This window comes from Chiloscyllium plagiosum, chromosome 25, assembly GCF_004010195.1.
Source record: "Chiloscyllium plagiosum isolate BGI_BamShark_2017 chromosome 25, ASM401019v2, whole genome shotgun sequence".
In the NCBI taxonomy this organism is placed as follows: domain Eukaryota; kingdom Metazoa; phylum Chordata; class Chondrichthyes; order Orectolobiformes; family Hemiscylliidae; genus Chiloscyllium; species Chiloscyllium plagiosum.
In genome coordinates, this window is record NC_057734.1 from 23,363 (window position 1) to 39,524 (window position 16,162).

At 41.3% G+C, this 16,162-nt stretch overlaps 1 protein-coding gene across 1 annotated transcript in view; it reads left to right on the forward strand.

Annotated features, from left to right (window-relative positions):
- dnah10 (dynein axonemal heavy chain 10) overlaps window positions 1–16,162 on the forward strand; it is a 243,067-nt gene that overhangs the window by 16,326 nt on the left and 210,579 nt on the right. The window contains exons 6-11 of the mRNA XM_043715328.1: window positions 4,276–4,442; window positions 7,094–7,245; window positions 9,844–10,008; window positions 10,102–10,309; window positions 13,682–13,838; window positions 14,737–15,216. Of these exons, the coding sequence (XP_043571263.1) occupies window positions 4,276–4,442; window positions 7,094–7,245; window positions 9,844–10,008; window positions 10,102–10,309; window positions 13,682–13,838; window positions 14,737–15,216 (1,329 nt within the window). The remainder of the gene's footprint in view (window positions 1–4,275; window positions 4,443–7,093; window positions 7,246–9,843; window positions 10,009–10,101; window positions 10,310–13,681; window positions 13,839–14,736; window positions 15,217–16,162) is intronic.

The window sequence follows — 16,162 nt, forward strand, 5'->3', positions numbered from 1 at the left end:
TCCTGTAGACAACGAGGACATAAAAATCAATGGCTCTGCAATCTCCTCCCTTGCTTCCCAGAGAATCCTAGGATAAATGGACTTGGTGTGTTGTGTTCAGCTTTGGTCACCTTGCTATAGGAAGGATGTTATTAAACTGGAAAGAGTGCAGAAGAAATTTACAAGGATGATGCCTGGACTCAATGGTCTGAGTTATAGGGAGAGGTTAGACAAGTTAGGACTTTTTACTTTAGAGCTTAGGAGACTGAAGGGGGAATCTTAGAAGTATATAAGATCATGAGAGGCGTGGGTGAGTAAGGGTGGGGAATCAAGGTCTAGAAGACATCAGTTTAAGATTAGAGGGAAAGAATAAAGGGAACCTGAGGGGCAATGTTTTTACACAGAGGGTGGTACACATATGGAATGAGCTGCCAATCGAAGTAGTTGAGGTGGGAACATTAACAATATTTAAAAGGCATTTGGACAAATACATGGAAAGGGAAGGGTATTAGAAAGGTAATGGCCAAGTGCAGGGAAATGGGGTTAGTGTAGATGGACATTTTGGTCGGCATGGACCAGTGTGGGCCAAAGGGCCTGTCTCTGTGCTGTAGGACTCTGTGACACTTACAAACAATGCAAGATGTAGAGTTAATTTCTGGAGGAGTAGATTTAAAAGCAGAGAAGTGATATTAAACACATATTGAACCTCGATTAACCTCATTCCAAAAAGGAAGAAAGATCCTAGGAGGAGGCATGGGTGGCCGTGGCTGATGAGGGAAGTTAAGGAACATATAAAGTTAAAAGAGAAAAAGTATAACATAGCAAAGATAAGTGGGAAAACGGAGGACTGGGAAGCTTTTAAAGAACAACAGAGGATTACTAAGAAGGAAATACGCAGAGAAAAAATGAGGTACGAAGGTAAACTGGCCAAAAATATAAAGGAGGATAGTAAAAGCTTTTTTAGGTATGTGAAAGGCAAAAATATGGTTAAGACTAAAATTGGGCCCTTGAAGACAGAAACAGGGGAATATATTACAGGGAACAAAGAAATGGCAGAAGAATTGAACTAGTACTTCAGATTTGTGTTCACTGGGGAAGACACAAGCGATCTCCCTGAGGTAACAGTAGCTGAAGGACCTGAACTGAAGGGAATTTATATTTGCCAGGAATTGGTGTTGGAGAGACTGTTAGGTCTGAAGGTTGATAAGTCCCCGGGGCCTGATGGTTTACATCCTAGGGTACTGAAGGAGGTGGCTCGAGAAATTGTGGATGGGTTGGTGATTATTTTCCAGCGTTCGATAGATTCGGGATCAGTTCCTGCGGATTGGAGGGTGGCTAATGTTGTACCACTGTTTAAGAAAGGTGGGAGAGAGAAAGCAGGAAATTATAGACCAGTTAGTCTGACCTCAGTGGTGGGAAAGATACTGGAGTCTACTTTAAAGGATGAAATTACGACACATCTGGATAGTAGTAACAGGATAAGTCAGAGTCAGCATGGATTTATGAAGGGGAAATCATGCTCGACTAATCTTCTGGATGTAACTCTGAAAATGGACGAGGGAGATCCAGTAGATGTAGTGTACCTGGACTTTCAGAAAGCTTTTGATAAAGTCCCACATAGCAGGTTAGTGAGCAAAATTAGGGCGCATGGTATTGGGGGCAAAGTACTAACTTGGATTGAAAGTTGGTTGGCTGACAAGAAACAAAGAGTAGTGATAAACGGCTCCATTTCGGAATGGCAGGCAGTGACCAGTGGGGTACCGCAGGGACCAGTGCTGGGGACCGCAGCTTTTTACAATATATGTTAATGATATAGAATATGGTATTAGTGATAAAACATTAGCAAATTTGCTGATGATACAAAGCTGGGTGGCAGGGTGAAAAGTGATGAGGATGTTAGGAGATTACAGGGTGACCTGGACAAGTTAGGGGAGTGGGCAGATGCATGGCAGATGCAGCTTATTGTGGATAAATTAGATTAGATTAGATTACTTACAGTGTGGAAACAGGCCCTTCGGCCAAACAAGTCCACACCGACCCGCCGACTGGGCTTGTATACCCTTGGGTTTAGAAGACTGAGAGGGGATCTGATAGAGACATATAAGATTATTAAAGGATTGGACACTCTGGAGGCAGGAAACATGTTTCCGCTGATGGGTGAGTGCTGAACCAGAGGACACAGCTTAAAAATGCGGGGTAGATCATTGAGGACAGAGATGAGGAGAAACTTCCTCACCCAGAGAGTGGTGGCTGTGTGGAATGCTCTGCCCCAGAAGGCAGTGGAGGCCCAGTGTCTGGATTCATTTAAGAAAGAGTTGGATAGAGCTCTCAAGGATAGTGGAATCAAGAGTTATGGAGATAAGGCAGGAACAGGATACTGATTAAGGATGATCAGCCATGATCATATTGAATGGTGGTGCAGGCTCAAAGGGCAGAATGGCCTACTCCTGCACCTATTGTCTATTGTCTATTGATTAGACTATACGTGGAGTAATATATGCAGTTCTGGTCATCACATTGTAACAAGGATATAGAGTCCTAAAGTTAACGGTTCATACAGCGTCGAAACAGACCCTTAGGTCTAGCTCATCTACACTGACCAGACATGCCAATCTGACCTAATCCCATTTGCCAGCATTTGGCCCATATCCCTCTAAACCCTTCCTATTCATATGCCCATCTAGATGCCTTTTAAATGTTGTAATTGTACCAACCTCCCCCACTTCCTCTAACAGCTTGTTCCATACACACATCATAAAAAGTTTCCCTTCAAGTACCTTTTAAATGTTTCCCCCCTCACCTTAATCCTATGCCGTCTAATTTTGGACTTTGCCTCCCTTATTCACCCTATCTATCCCCCTCATGATTTTATGAACCTATGTTAGATCATTCCTCAGCCTCTGATACTCCAGGGATTAAAAGCCTTAGCCTATTCAGCTTCTCATTATAACTTAAATCTTCCAATCCTGGCAATGTCCTTGTACATCTTCTGTGAACCCTCTCAAGTTAACAACATCCTTCCTACAGAAGGGTAACCAGAACCGAACACAGTATTCTAAAAGTGGGCTCACCCATGTCTTGTACAGCTGCAAATTAACATCCCAGCTTCTATACTCAGTGTTCTGACCAATGAAGGCAAACTTGCCAAATCTTATTCAGCATCCTGTCTACCTGTGACTCCACTTTCAGGGAACTATGCAACTGCACCTCCAAGTCTCTATTCGACAACACTCCCAGGGCCCCTCCATTAACTGTATATCAAGATAGTGGAGTAAAAATGATTCACAAGGATGGTACTGGAACTGAGAAGATATTCTTAGCAAGAAAGAGTAAATAGTCTAGGCTCTTTCTTATTTCTAGAAGGATGTTGAGAGGCGACAAATACAGATCTTTAAGATGATTAATGGGACACACAGAGGGAAATGTGTCCAATTCACACCAGAACTAGGGACCATCAATATAAGGTCATCACAGTTAAACCCAATAAGGTATTCAGGAAAGTGTCTTTACCCAAAAAGTTATTGAATTGTGGAACTCATTACCACGTGGAATAGTTGAGGCAAGTAGCATGAGGATATTTAAGGCGATACTTGTTAGGTATATGACAGAGAAAAGAATAGAATGTCCTACTGGTAACATATGGTGAGGAGGGGGTGGAGGAGGTTTGTGTGGAGTAGTAACATTGGTGTGAAACTGTTGTTACACGTGGCCTGTTTCTGTGCTGAAGGGCCAGTGTAACACACCAGATGTGTTTTACAGCCAGTGAAGGACTGTTTGAAGTACAGTTACTGTTGTAATATAAAAATAAACTGGCCAATTTGCACCCTGCAGTTTCTGCAAACGACAGTGGTAGAATGGTCAGATAATGTCATATTTGTAATGTTGATTGAAGGTTTATTATTGTCCAAGATACTGCAATCTTTGAAATGGTGCCATGGCATGATTGATGCCCATTTTAAGGAAAAAATCAAGGCCTTGATTTAACATCTTATCTGAAAAATGCCAGTTCCAACAGTGCAGCACTCCCTCAGTATTGCACTGGAGTGTCAACCTGGATTTTTTGTGCTCAGTTTTGAAACACAACTTTCTGATTCGGTGCTGAGGATGCTACCAACTGAACTACTGCTGATACTGTGTTGCTAAACACAAATAATTTCAAACAAACTATGGCAATCATATAATTTACATACACAGTTATTCTAATGCTAAATATAGAGCGCGTTAAAGTATAACCATTGTTATTTTCCATCTTTTAGTCTGCTGTTTCTCAGTGTTGATTTTGCTTCTCTAATACAGAATTCAACTGTTCATGAGGACTGGTACGATGTCAGTTCCAAATTTGAAGTGAATTTTTCCCCAGAACTTCAAGAAATTATAATGGAATCCAAGTATATGGAACAATTAGGTTTTCAAATACCACAGCTGGCCAGGAATGTGGGTCTTCAAGAACAAAAGTTTCTCCGGTATGATTTTAACCTAAGAAAATGATAGAGCATTTGGATAATGAAAATAAATGATCTCGGTCTATCCGCATTCTCCCACCTCTCTTTATCCATCAGGATATTTGATTCACAGTAAAATCCTTGGATATTCCCAGTCAGTGTCATTTGTTCAATAACAGATTACAGTCCTCAACATAATGGGCAAAAAACTCCCTTCCTTCCCAAGCATAGAACATAGAACATTACAGTGCAGTACAGGCCCTTCAGCCCTTGCTGTTGCGCCAACCTGAGAAACCAATCTGAGGCCCATCTAACCTACACTATTCCACTTTCATCCATATGGCTGTCCAATGACCATTTAAATGCCCTTAAAGTTGGTGAGTCTACTACCTTTGCAGGCAAGCTGTTCCATGCCACCACTACTCTCTGAGTAAAGAAACTATCTCTGACATCTGTCCTATATCTATCACCCCTCAATTTAAAGCCATGTCCCTTCATGCTAACCATCATAATCCAAGGAAAAAGACTCTCCCTGTCCACCCTATCTAACTCTTTGATTATCTTATATATCTCAATTAAATCACTTTCAACCTTCTTCTCTCTAAAACAGCCTCAAGTCCCTCAGCCTTTCCACGTAAGACCTTCCCTCCATACCAGGCAACATCTTACTAAATCTCCTCTGAACCCTTTCCAAAGCTTCCACATCCTTCCTATAATGTGGTGACCAGAACTGTATACAATGCTCCAACTGTGGCTGCACCAGAGTTTTGTACTGCTGCAGCATGACCTCATGGCTCCGAAACTCAATCCCTCTACCAATAAAAGCTAACACACCGCATACCTTCTTAACAACCTTATCAACCTGCGTGGCAACTTTGAGGGATCTATGTACATGGACACCGAGATCTCTTTGGTCATTGGGGGAGGCAAGGTGCCTCACAGCGCCAGGCACCCGGGTTCGATTCCTGCCTCAGGTGACTGTGTGGAAATTGCACATTCTCCCCATGTCTGTGTGGGTTTCCTCCAGCTGATTCAATTTCCTCCCACAGTCCAAAGATGCGCAGGTCAAGTGAATTGGCCATGCTAAATTGCCTGTAGTGCTAGGTGCATTAGTCAGAGGGAAACAGATCTGGGTGGGTTACTCTTCAGAGGGTCGATGTGGACTTGTTGAGTCAAATGGCCTGTTTCCATACTGTAGGGAATCCATACTGTAGGGAATCTAATCTAGTCTACACTACCATTAGCCCAGTACTCTGCATTCCTGTTACTCCTTCCAAAATGAATCACCTCACACTTTTCCTCACACATTAACCTCTATTTGCCACCCCTCAGCCCACCCCTGCAGCTGATCTATGTCCCTCTGTAACCCACAACATCCTTCAGCACTACCCATAACTCTACCGACCTTAGTATCATCCGCAAGTTTACTAACCCATCCTTCCACACCCTCATCCAGGTCACTTATAAAAATGACAAACTGCAGTGGACCCAAAACAGATCCTTGTGGTACACCACTAGTAACTGAACTCCAGGATGACCATTTCTCATCAATTACCACCCTCTGTCTTCTTTCAGCTAGCCAATTTCTGATCCAAACCGCTAAATCACCCTCAATCCCATGCCTCTGTATTTTATGCAATAGCCTACTGTGGGGACCCTTAACAAATGACTTAGTGAAATCCGTGTAAACATATATCAACTGCTTTACCTTCATCCATCTGTTTGGTCACCTTCTCAAAGAACTCAATAAGGTTTGTGAGGCATGACCTACCCTTCACAAAACCATGTTGACTATCTCTAATCAACTTATCCCTTTCTAGATATAAATCCTATCTCTTATAACCTTTTCAACACTATACCCAAAACCGAAGTAAGACTCACTGGTTTATAATTACCTGCCTAGCAGGTACATACTTATCAAGGACACACAGTAGCTGTTGCTTGAATAAGCTTCACATTTCAATTGTGCCCATCCCCTGCAGTTTCCTTCCCGATGCTATGCAACCTAAATCTTGCCCAATCATATCATAATTGCCTTTCCCCAACTATAACTCTTTCTCTGCAGTATATACCTATCCCTTTCCATCACTAAAGTAGACATAACTGAATTGTGGTCACTATCACCGAAGTGCTAACCTATCTCCAAATCGAACACCTGGCCTGGTTCATTGCCCAGTACCAAATCCAATGTGGTGTATTTAGACTTCAGTGTGAAGCTGTTTCGTTTCAAGCATGAATCAAAGTGCATCTATGTAGATTTCTTATAGCTTCAGAACATCCTAATGTGGTGTACAGCTAAAACAGTCCTATTTGAGGTGTAGCCACAGTAACTCAAAATGTTTGCATTCTAAATATTACTTGGGCACTTTGAAATACTGCCTTGGAATCATCTTAGAGACCAGATTGGCCCACAGTTTAATGAAAGACAGTGCCATGCCAAAGCACCATTCCCTCAATATTGCACTGGAGTGTTTGTTTAGCTTTTGTGCTTAAGTCTCGGAAACTGGGGCTACAGAACACTACTTTTGAGTCAGAGGCAACAGTGATATGAACTAAACCCATTTGATCCTTATTCAGAGTGGTTAGAACCGGGTATTCCTGTGCATTGAATACAATTCACCTATTTTGGTGCATGAATGATGCAGTATATATTTTACGACTTGTCTCGTTAGGTACACCACTGGACTAAAAAACATGCTAAATCGTTATGCAAAACTGATGGATTCTCTAAGTTCAGCAGAGACAAAACTCATGACAGAACATATTCGAGAGCTTCAACGAGTTATTCGATCAGGTTACAGAAGACTAAACTGGAACTCATTAGGTAACATCAGTAATGTTGTTCTTTTGTATCAATATTTGGGTGGTCTGAGAACAGCTGTAAGCACTCTGTCATCTCTTTCTAAATGATTTCCAGTAGAAAAATATATTACAACAGAAGTTAGGAGGTGCCCTCTTTCTGCCTCAGCCTTGGATTCCTCTTTACTGTGTTGCCCAGACTTCTTCCTTGTGAAAGACAAATGCATTATATTCATTTAACATCTTATCCATACCCCTACCTTCAACCATCAATCCCTTTCTGATCCCTGATGGGTCCTACTCCTCCTCTGATCATCTGTTTATTATTTATATGTTTCTTGAAGACTTTGAGATTTCCTTTAATATTAGGTGCCAGTCTCCTCTTCATTTGCTTTTTTTTGCTCTTTTAATTCTCCTCATACCTGATGAAGGGTTGACTCTCCTGCTCCTCGGATGCTGCCTGATCTGCTGTGCTTTTCCAGTGCCATCTTTTTCGACTCTAATTCTCCTCTGACTCTTGTGGACCTCTGGTTCTCACACTCCTGCAAGAACAGGTCAGAGACAGGTAATTCTGTGGCAAATAACTTTCTTCCAGACTGCCCAAAGCCTTTTCACCAAGTACAAGGCACAAATGAGAACTATGATAGATTGGTCTGCACTTAACCTGGCTGAGTGCAGCTTGAACAACATTTATAGAATGATGGAATTCCTAAAGTGTGGAAACAGGCCCTTTGGCCCAACAAGTCCACAGTGATCCTCCAAAGAGTAACCCACCCAGACCCATTCCCCTACCTTATTACTCTACATCTACCCCTGAATAATGCAGCTAACCTATGCATCCCAAACACTATGGGCAATTTAGCATGGCCAGTTCACCTAACCTGCACCTCTTTGGGTTGTGGGAGGAAACTGGAGCACCCAGAGGAACATGGGGAGAATGTGCAAACTCCACACAGGCAGTCACCTGAGGATCGAATAGATTGTGGGTCCCTGGCTCTGTGAGGCAGCAATGCTAACCACTGAGCCACCGTGCCAAGGAGCTTCACACCATCAGAACAAAGCAGCCTGTCTGATTGGCACAGTGGCTCCCATCCGCCACCTTTAGCATTCACTCTTTTCACAGTAGATCTGTGCATCAAAGAAATACGCTAAGGCTCCTTCAACTGTACCTTCAAAACCTATGTCATATTTTACCTCGAAGTACAAAGGCAGCAGATTCATGGGACACCACCACCTAGACATTTCCTTTTCAAGACACACTCTATTCTAACAGAATGATGTTGAAGTTCCTTCATTGTCATTAGGTCAATTTCTTGAACTGTCACTTTAAGAAAGCGTTCACCACCTTCTCAAGTACTTAAGGAAAGACAATAAATACCAAGTATGTTACATCTTGTGAATAAATATTAGAAAAAAATCTTCTGCTTCTAAATTTTGAAGAATTCCAGAGCCATCTGCTTACTCTATGGCTGTTGGAAGAAGAGTAGCTGCAGCAGGTTGGCAGCTCTTGTGCTGTCTTACTTGTGAGTCAGTCACCTGCACTTTTCCCAAGAGTAGAGCAGAAGGTTTGCCTTGAATGTTAAAGCCATCAGAGATCCTTGCAGCCTACCACAGCAAGACCTATGAACAGCTGGCCCTGCAGCATCTGTGGCCGTCAGTGTAATGCAGGCTTTACACTTTGTGTCTCAGGATCTTTGCAAAGTGTAGATGGTGTTATTTGACAGTCTGTGTTCCATGGCTGCATCTAATATGTGACTGAATACTCTCTTTCCCAAGGCCAGTGACTTTATAGCACTGTCCCACAAACATCAGACAGCTATGATAGGGTGAAATAAAAAGTGAGCAGAGAAATAAATGAAACATTTCACGCCAAATATGGTAATTTTAGACTTGAAAAGTTAACTCTCTTTCTGTCCCCACAGATGCTGCCAAACCTGCTGTCTTTCTCAGTACTTTCTGACTTCATTTCAGATGTGCAGCAACTACAGTACTTTGCTTTTAAGATATGGAAATATAAGTTTAATTGGAAATTAAAACAGTTGGTATCATTATAAAAGCTTGATTTGTTCACTAATGTCCTTTGGTGCTGGAAACCTGCTCTCCTTCTCCAGCCTGGGCCTTTTAAATGATTCAGCTCTTACAATGTGGGAACCACTAATGTTTTTTCTGCATACATTCCAAAACGGTTCTGTAAGACAATTGTAGTAAGCATTATCAACAGATCAAAAAGGTGACCCACTGCCCTATTCTCTGTGCAATTATGGTGGCAATAAATGCCGACCTTGATAGCGAAACTCATATCTTAAAAATGAATAGGTCTGAATGACTGTCAGTGGTCAGCAGGAAGTGGGTGTCAGCTGTGCTTTCTTCAAATTCAGGCTGTGATTGAGTGCTCCCAGGAAACCTGCAAGCAATTACACTGTAAAATTGTCATGAGAAACATTGTCTCCCCATGAGTTTCTCTGTTTTAAAGTCACAAATGGTATAACTAGAGATATGATGACTGTTGCTCTTGAAAATAATAAAATGAACAATGTGACCTAGGAGAAAAACATGCTTTATATTTAATGGATATCAAAAATGCTACTACTATATGATTTAGTTTGATTGTTATTTTCAATAGGTATTCATGATTATCTTGGTCGCTGTGAGCAAGCAATTGGAAAATTTGAATCCCTTGTAAATCAGATCCACAAAAATGTCAGAGATATTGCAACTAAACTTGCAGCAATAGAGTCGGCAGATCTCTTTAAAAGGCCACCACCCAAATCAAAAGAAGATCTTGCAGGTATTGTAGAATTATTTCAAACTTTGGAAAACAATGTTGCTAAGATGTAAAATTTTCACAGACAAAGTGAAATATTCTGGTTGTTTATGTTAGGAGTAAAGGAGTTTTACGAATACGTAGAACAGGAACGAACAAAAGATATCTTGAATTTAGTCAGTAAATATAAAGCTATTGGACCTCTGCTGACAAAAATGGAAGGTCTCGTTTTCCACACCAATACCGGGAAGGCATCAAAAATGGCACTGTACTACAAATTCTGGGAGCACAGAGTTTATGACTGTCTCGTCAAAATGATTTTAAAGTATGTATAATTTTGTTCTTGAAATGAATGGAAAGGTAAATACTGTGAGACTCTGAATGTAGAAACTCATTTAACAAAACAGTAATTTGGATGCATGAAGGGGTGCAGTTTGTTTCTTCTCCTGCCACATAAATTTCCTTGTGAGAAAATGTACTTATTTTGTGTGATTCTTTTTTAACACTTCAATTTTATTTCTATCCCTCTCTGGTCTTTATGATTGAGAGAAGTGGGGGTGATTTGATATTGGATTTATACTAGTAAAATAATTATGGTTTCTGTCACAATGTTAAGGGAAAGGTATCATAGTTTTGGTTTATTGATTAGTAATTCAGAGACATGAAATCTCTACGACTTTATGAACTAATGATCCAAAAACATTTTTTCAAATCCAACCATGGTAACTGGGAAGTCTAACTTAAATTAAATAGATCTAGAATAAAACGCTAGTCTCAGGATAGTGATCCTAAAATTATTGAGTTGTCACTCAAATCCTGAGAGGGACTTGGAGTTGGACAGGAGGAATCCAGTTGTCTTAGTCCAAGTTGATACTAAGACATTGATAAGACTGGCAAGGAGCTTCTGTTGAAAGATTTTGAAAGTTTACTAGGTAACCAAAAAAACAGAAGATCGTAATAGAATTGTTTGATAAGGTTCCCCATGGTAAACTAATGGAGAAAGTGAAGTCACATGGTGAGCAGTGTGTTCTTGCTCAGTGGATAGAGAACTGGTTGAGTAACAGGAGACAGAGAGTAGTAGTTGAAGGGAGTTTCTCGAAATGGAGAAAGGCGACCAGTGGTGTTCCACAGGGGTCAGTGCTGGGGCCACTGTTGTTTGTAATACACATCAATGATCTGGAAGAGGGCATTAGTGGTCTGATCAGTAACTTTGCAGATGACAGAAAGATTGGTGGAGAGGACTGTCAAAGCATACAGGAGAATATAGATAGACTGGAGAGTTGGGCGGAGATAGAGATAAACTTTTTCCCAGAGTGAGGGATTCAGTAACGAGCGGTCACACGTTCAAGATGAGAGGTGAAAGGTTTTACACAGAGGGAGGAAGGGGCTTGGAACGCACAGTAAAGGCAAGCACAGTGGATTCATTTAAGGTGCATCTGGACAGATGCATGAGCAAGTGGGGAGCAGAGGGATACAGATGCTTAGGAATTGGGCAATAGCTTTAGATAGTGGATTTGGATTGGCTCAGGCTTGGAGGGCTGAAGGGCCTGTTCCTGGACTGTAAGGTTTCTTTGTTCTTTGTTGAATAATCTCAAGATTACCTTCTACCCTTCGCTAGTGGTAGGGGACTCAATAGTTAGACGGATCGACAGGAGATTTTGTACTCCCGGAAGGTATGTTGCCTCCTCAGTGCCAGGGTCCGGAATGTCCCTGATCTGGTTTACAGGATTCTGAAGGGGGATAGTGAGCAGCCAGAAATCGTGGAACATATTGGCACCAATGATGTAGCCAGGAAAAGGATTGAGGATCTGAAAAGTGACTACAGAGAACTAGGTTGTAAGCTGAAGAGCAGACGAGTAGAGTAGTGATCTCAGATTTGCTCCTGGTAGCTCGAGATAGTGAGGTGAGGAACAGTCAGCGAATGCAGCTTAACATGTGGCTCCGAGGCTGGTGCAGGAGGGAGGGCTTCACAAACTTAGACCATTGGGATGCCTTCTGGGGAAGGTGGGACCTGTACACGCAGGACAGGTTGCACCTGAACTGGAGGGGCACAAATGTCCTGGGTGGGAGATTTGCTCGTGTGATTCGGGAGGGTTTAAACTAGATTGGCAGGGGGGTGGGAATCAGAGCCCCATGTCTGAGAAGGGAACAGTTGCAGATTGGGCAGTGACAGGATGTATTGAATCAATCGGAAAGGTTTCTTACGCAATGAAACAAAGAGATCAGTTAAAGTGTGTTTGTTTTAATGCAAGGAGTGTCAGAAATAAGAGTGATGAACTTAGAGCATGGATCAGTACTTGGGGCTATGATGTTGTGGCCATAGCGGAGACATGGATTTCACAGGGGCAAGAATGGTTGCTTGATGTTCCAGGGTTTAGAATGTTTAAAAAGAACAGGGAGGGTGGAAAAAGAGGGGATGTAGCATTGCTAATCAGAGAGTGCATCAGAGCTACAGAAATGAAGGTTGTTGAGGAAGGTTTGTCTACTGAGTCAGTATGGGTGGAAGTTAGGAACAGCAAGGGAACAGCCACCACTTTGGGGGTTTTCTACAGACCCCACAAAAGCAGTAGAGAGATTGAAGAACTCATAGGTGGGCAGATTCTGGAAAAATGCAGATGTAGCAGGGTTGTTGTTCTGGGTGATTTCAACTTTCCCAATATCGACTAGAACCTCCTCAGTGCAGATGGTTTGGATGGAGCCGGTTTTGTCAGGTGTGTTCAGGAGGATTTCCTTCCTCAACCCTGTAAGAGCCAACACTTTGTTAGAGAGATGTATCAAATTCTTGAGAACTTAACATGTATTGAGTTTGAATTTGCATGCATGTAATGTAGACGGACACTTTATGTTTACCTAAATCTGGAAACTTGATGTGCGAGTTGTGAAATTGATAGTAAATAGGAAGTGCTGGACGTCTTAGAAATAGAAAGGTGTATAAAGCTCTAGGACTTGATCTTGTGTATGCCAGAACTTTGTGGAAGTTTAGAGAGGAATTTGCAGGGCCCCTTGTAGAAATATTTGTATCATTTATAACGATGGGTGAGGTGCCAGATGACTGGAGATTGGCTAATGTTGTGTCTTTGTTTAAGAAGGGATGTAAGGAGAAGCCTGGGAACTATAGACCTGTGAGTCTGACTTTGGTGTTTTACACAGAGAGTGGTTTGTGTGTAGAAGGAACTTCAAGAGGGAGTGGTGATTGTGGCTACAGTTACAGTGTTTAAAAGATATTTAAATAAGTACATAAATGAGAAATATTTGGAGGGATATGGGCCAAGTGCAGACAGGTGGGTCTAGTTTAGTTATGGTTGGCATGGACTGGTTGGACTGAACGGTGTGTTTCTGTGCTGTATGACTCGATGATATTATCCTTGCTAGTGGTGCCCACGTTATGTGAATGAGCAGTTAAAGTCTGCAATCCCTAACTCCATCATGAGAACAGGGGTGTGCTGTGATTAAGGAGGACATTCACCAACACTGGTTCAGCCCAACTATGAAGGTTTGGAAAAAAATGGGACTTTATTAGTGCCACAAGTAAAACAAATATTTTATTCTCTCATGGGACATAGATGTTGCTGGCTAGCCAGCATTCATTGCCCATCCCTAGGATAAATGGCTCTGAAGTTGAACCTGAAAAGTGATACTGCAGTTGTTTTTACATTTGTTCATGTCATGTTTAAAGTTATTAATTGTCTCTCTGCAGAAATCTTCAACAGATTAATGTTTCTATTCTTGGATCCAATCCACTATTCCAAGTTGAAGTTCACCTCTCTGCCCCTGAGATTGTCCTAAAACCTACAGCCCCTGAAGTTTATCAGCTGACTCTCCAGAACATAAAAGACTGCATGGAAACAACTAAGGTTAATTAAAATTGGATACTGCTGACAAAAGGCACTCTTTGTCAGAGCTTTTCATCTTGCACTCATCAGGACAATATTTAATATCAACAAGAAGGAGAACAGCCTTTCTAGACTGTATGAGCAGGATATGCTGACTGGTTAGTTGGCAAATGGATTTGAGTGATAGAAGCATTGCTGAGGAGAATGCATCGAGATTATGACTGACAGTTGTCTGAGTGCAAAATGAACAATTTCAACAAAATGTGTGCTCTTACAAAATTACATGTAGTTTATAATTTTTAGGAATTTCTTATCATTTAATGTGCTGTCTTTCAGGTGGATTCCAAATTCTCCTACTATTTTAATGGTACACTGTGATCTAGGTCTCAATACCCCCTTAGCTGGGCTCTCTGTAATGTGGAGTCATCTGGGATAGTAGAGGGTAAAATGAGCACTGTTCCTTTTGTTGAGAAGGAACACATTTGAAATAATAGAGGATATCACCATGATGTGACCAAGTGAATTTAATTATTGGGTCATTCTTGAGTCTTTGTCTTGGTATTTACCTATAATTCCTTCCTGCACAAGTTCACTCTACATTCTAGCAGTTCATGCACAGAATTGGGTAAATCAATCAATCTCCCAACCCAAATGCATGTTTTGTTAATTTCAAGGAACAGGAATTTCAAATGATTGAAAGAATAAAAACAAGAAAAGGAGCAGTATCAAACCATATGGCTGGTCAAGTTTGCTTCCCCATTCAATGTGATCATGACTGACCTTGGGCTACAACTCCACTGTTCTCCCTGCTCCTCATATCCATTAATTTCTTGAAAGGCCATAATCTGTCTATCAACTAGTTTGATTGTTTTGACTCTTAAATGTAATTTTTTAATTGTATTTCTTTCATATATTATAGCTATTTGTACGGTGGATGCATGGATCCTGCATTGAATGTTCACCACAGTATGTTGAAGGAGATGATGAACCGATCATCTTCAGTTTTTACAGTGACATTTCTCAGTATCCACAGATTATAGATCAAGCTGTTTCTACCAGTCAAAATCTTCAAAAACTTCTTGGTTCTTTAAGCAAGTATCTGAATCGTTGGAAGAAGTACAGATCCTTGTGGAAGATGGACAAGTCTATTGTTGTGGAGAAATTTGCAGCAAGGAATCCTTCTTGCGTTAGTTATGATGAGAAGTTGCAGTTTTACACCAGAATCAGTGAGGAGGTGGCAGAGCAGCCAATGATGAAAGATGAACAGTGTATTCGGCTCCAGTTGCGACCCTTGGCATTTAGTGTCCAAGAAAATGCAAACTCATGGGTACATTCCCTTGGGTATTGTCTAAATGAATCTGCCAAACGGGAACTCTATACCCTGAGAAGTGAGCTAGAGGTAACTTTAATTTAAATTATTACAATTATATTTTAGTTTAAAATATGCTTCTAAAATAACACAAAGGTTAAGCCCTGAGCAAAAATTGTAAAGTGAGGAGTTGTGGCCTTGATTGTTTAAACATCACATATGAAACTTCTAGAACAGTTCTACTTCTCATGTAGTGACAAAGTGTATATATACTGTGTAACCTTTTCTTATGAAGCAACAATGTTGATTATTGCTAATTTGGTTTGTGCGGAGAAGGTAGCCTAGATGATAGGGAAATCATATTGTTCATAAATTTTTATGACTCCTTTAAATAGGCAACACATCAGATTCTTTTGTGCATCTAAAACCTTACTAAAGTAATGTATTTTCAATGAAATGTGCTATTTTGTGAATAAATATGCACCACAATATTAGAATTTAAAACATAGATACTGGCCATTCATCTCGTAGAACATAGAACATAGAACAATAGCGCACAGAACAGGCCCTTCGGCCCACGATGTTGTGTCGAACATTTGTCCTAGCTTAAGCACCTATCCATGTACCTATCCAATTACCACTTAAAGATTGCCAATGATTCTGACTCTGCCACTCCCACAGGCAGCGCATTCCATGCCCCCACCACTCTCTGGGTAAAGAACCTACCCCTGACATCCCCCCTATACCTTCCACCCTTCACCTTAAATTTATGTCCCCTTGTAACACTCTGTTGTACCCAGGGAAAAAATCTCTGACTGTCTACTCTATCTATTCCTCTGATCATCTTATAAACCTCTATCAAGTCACCCCTCATCCTTCGCCGTTCCAACGAGAAAAGACCGAGAACTCTCAACCTATCCTCGTACGACTCCCTCTCCATTCCAGCCACCATCCTGGTAAATCTTCTCTGCACCCCCTCCAAAGCTTCCACATCTTTCCTAAAGTGAGGCGACCAGAACTGCACACAGTACACCAA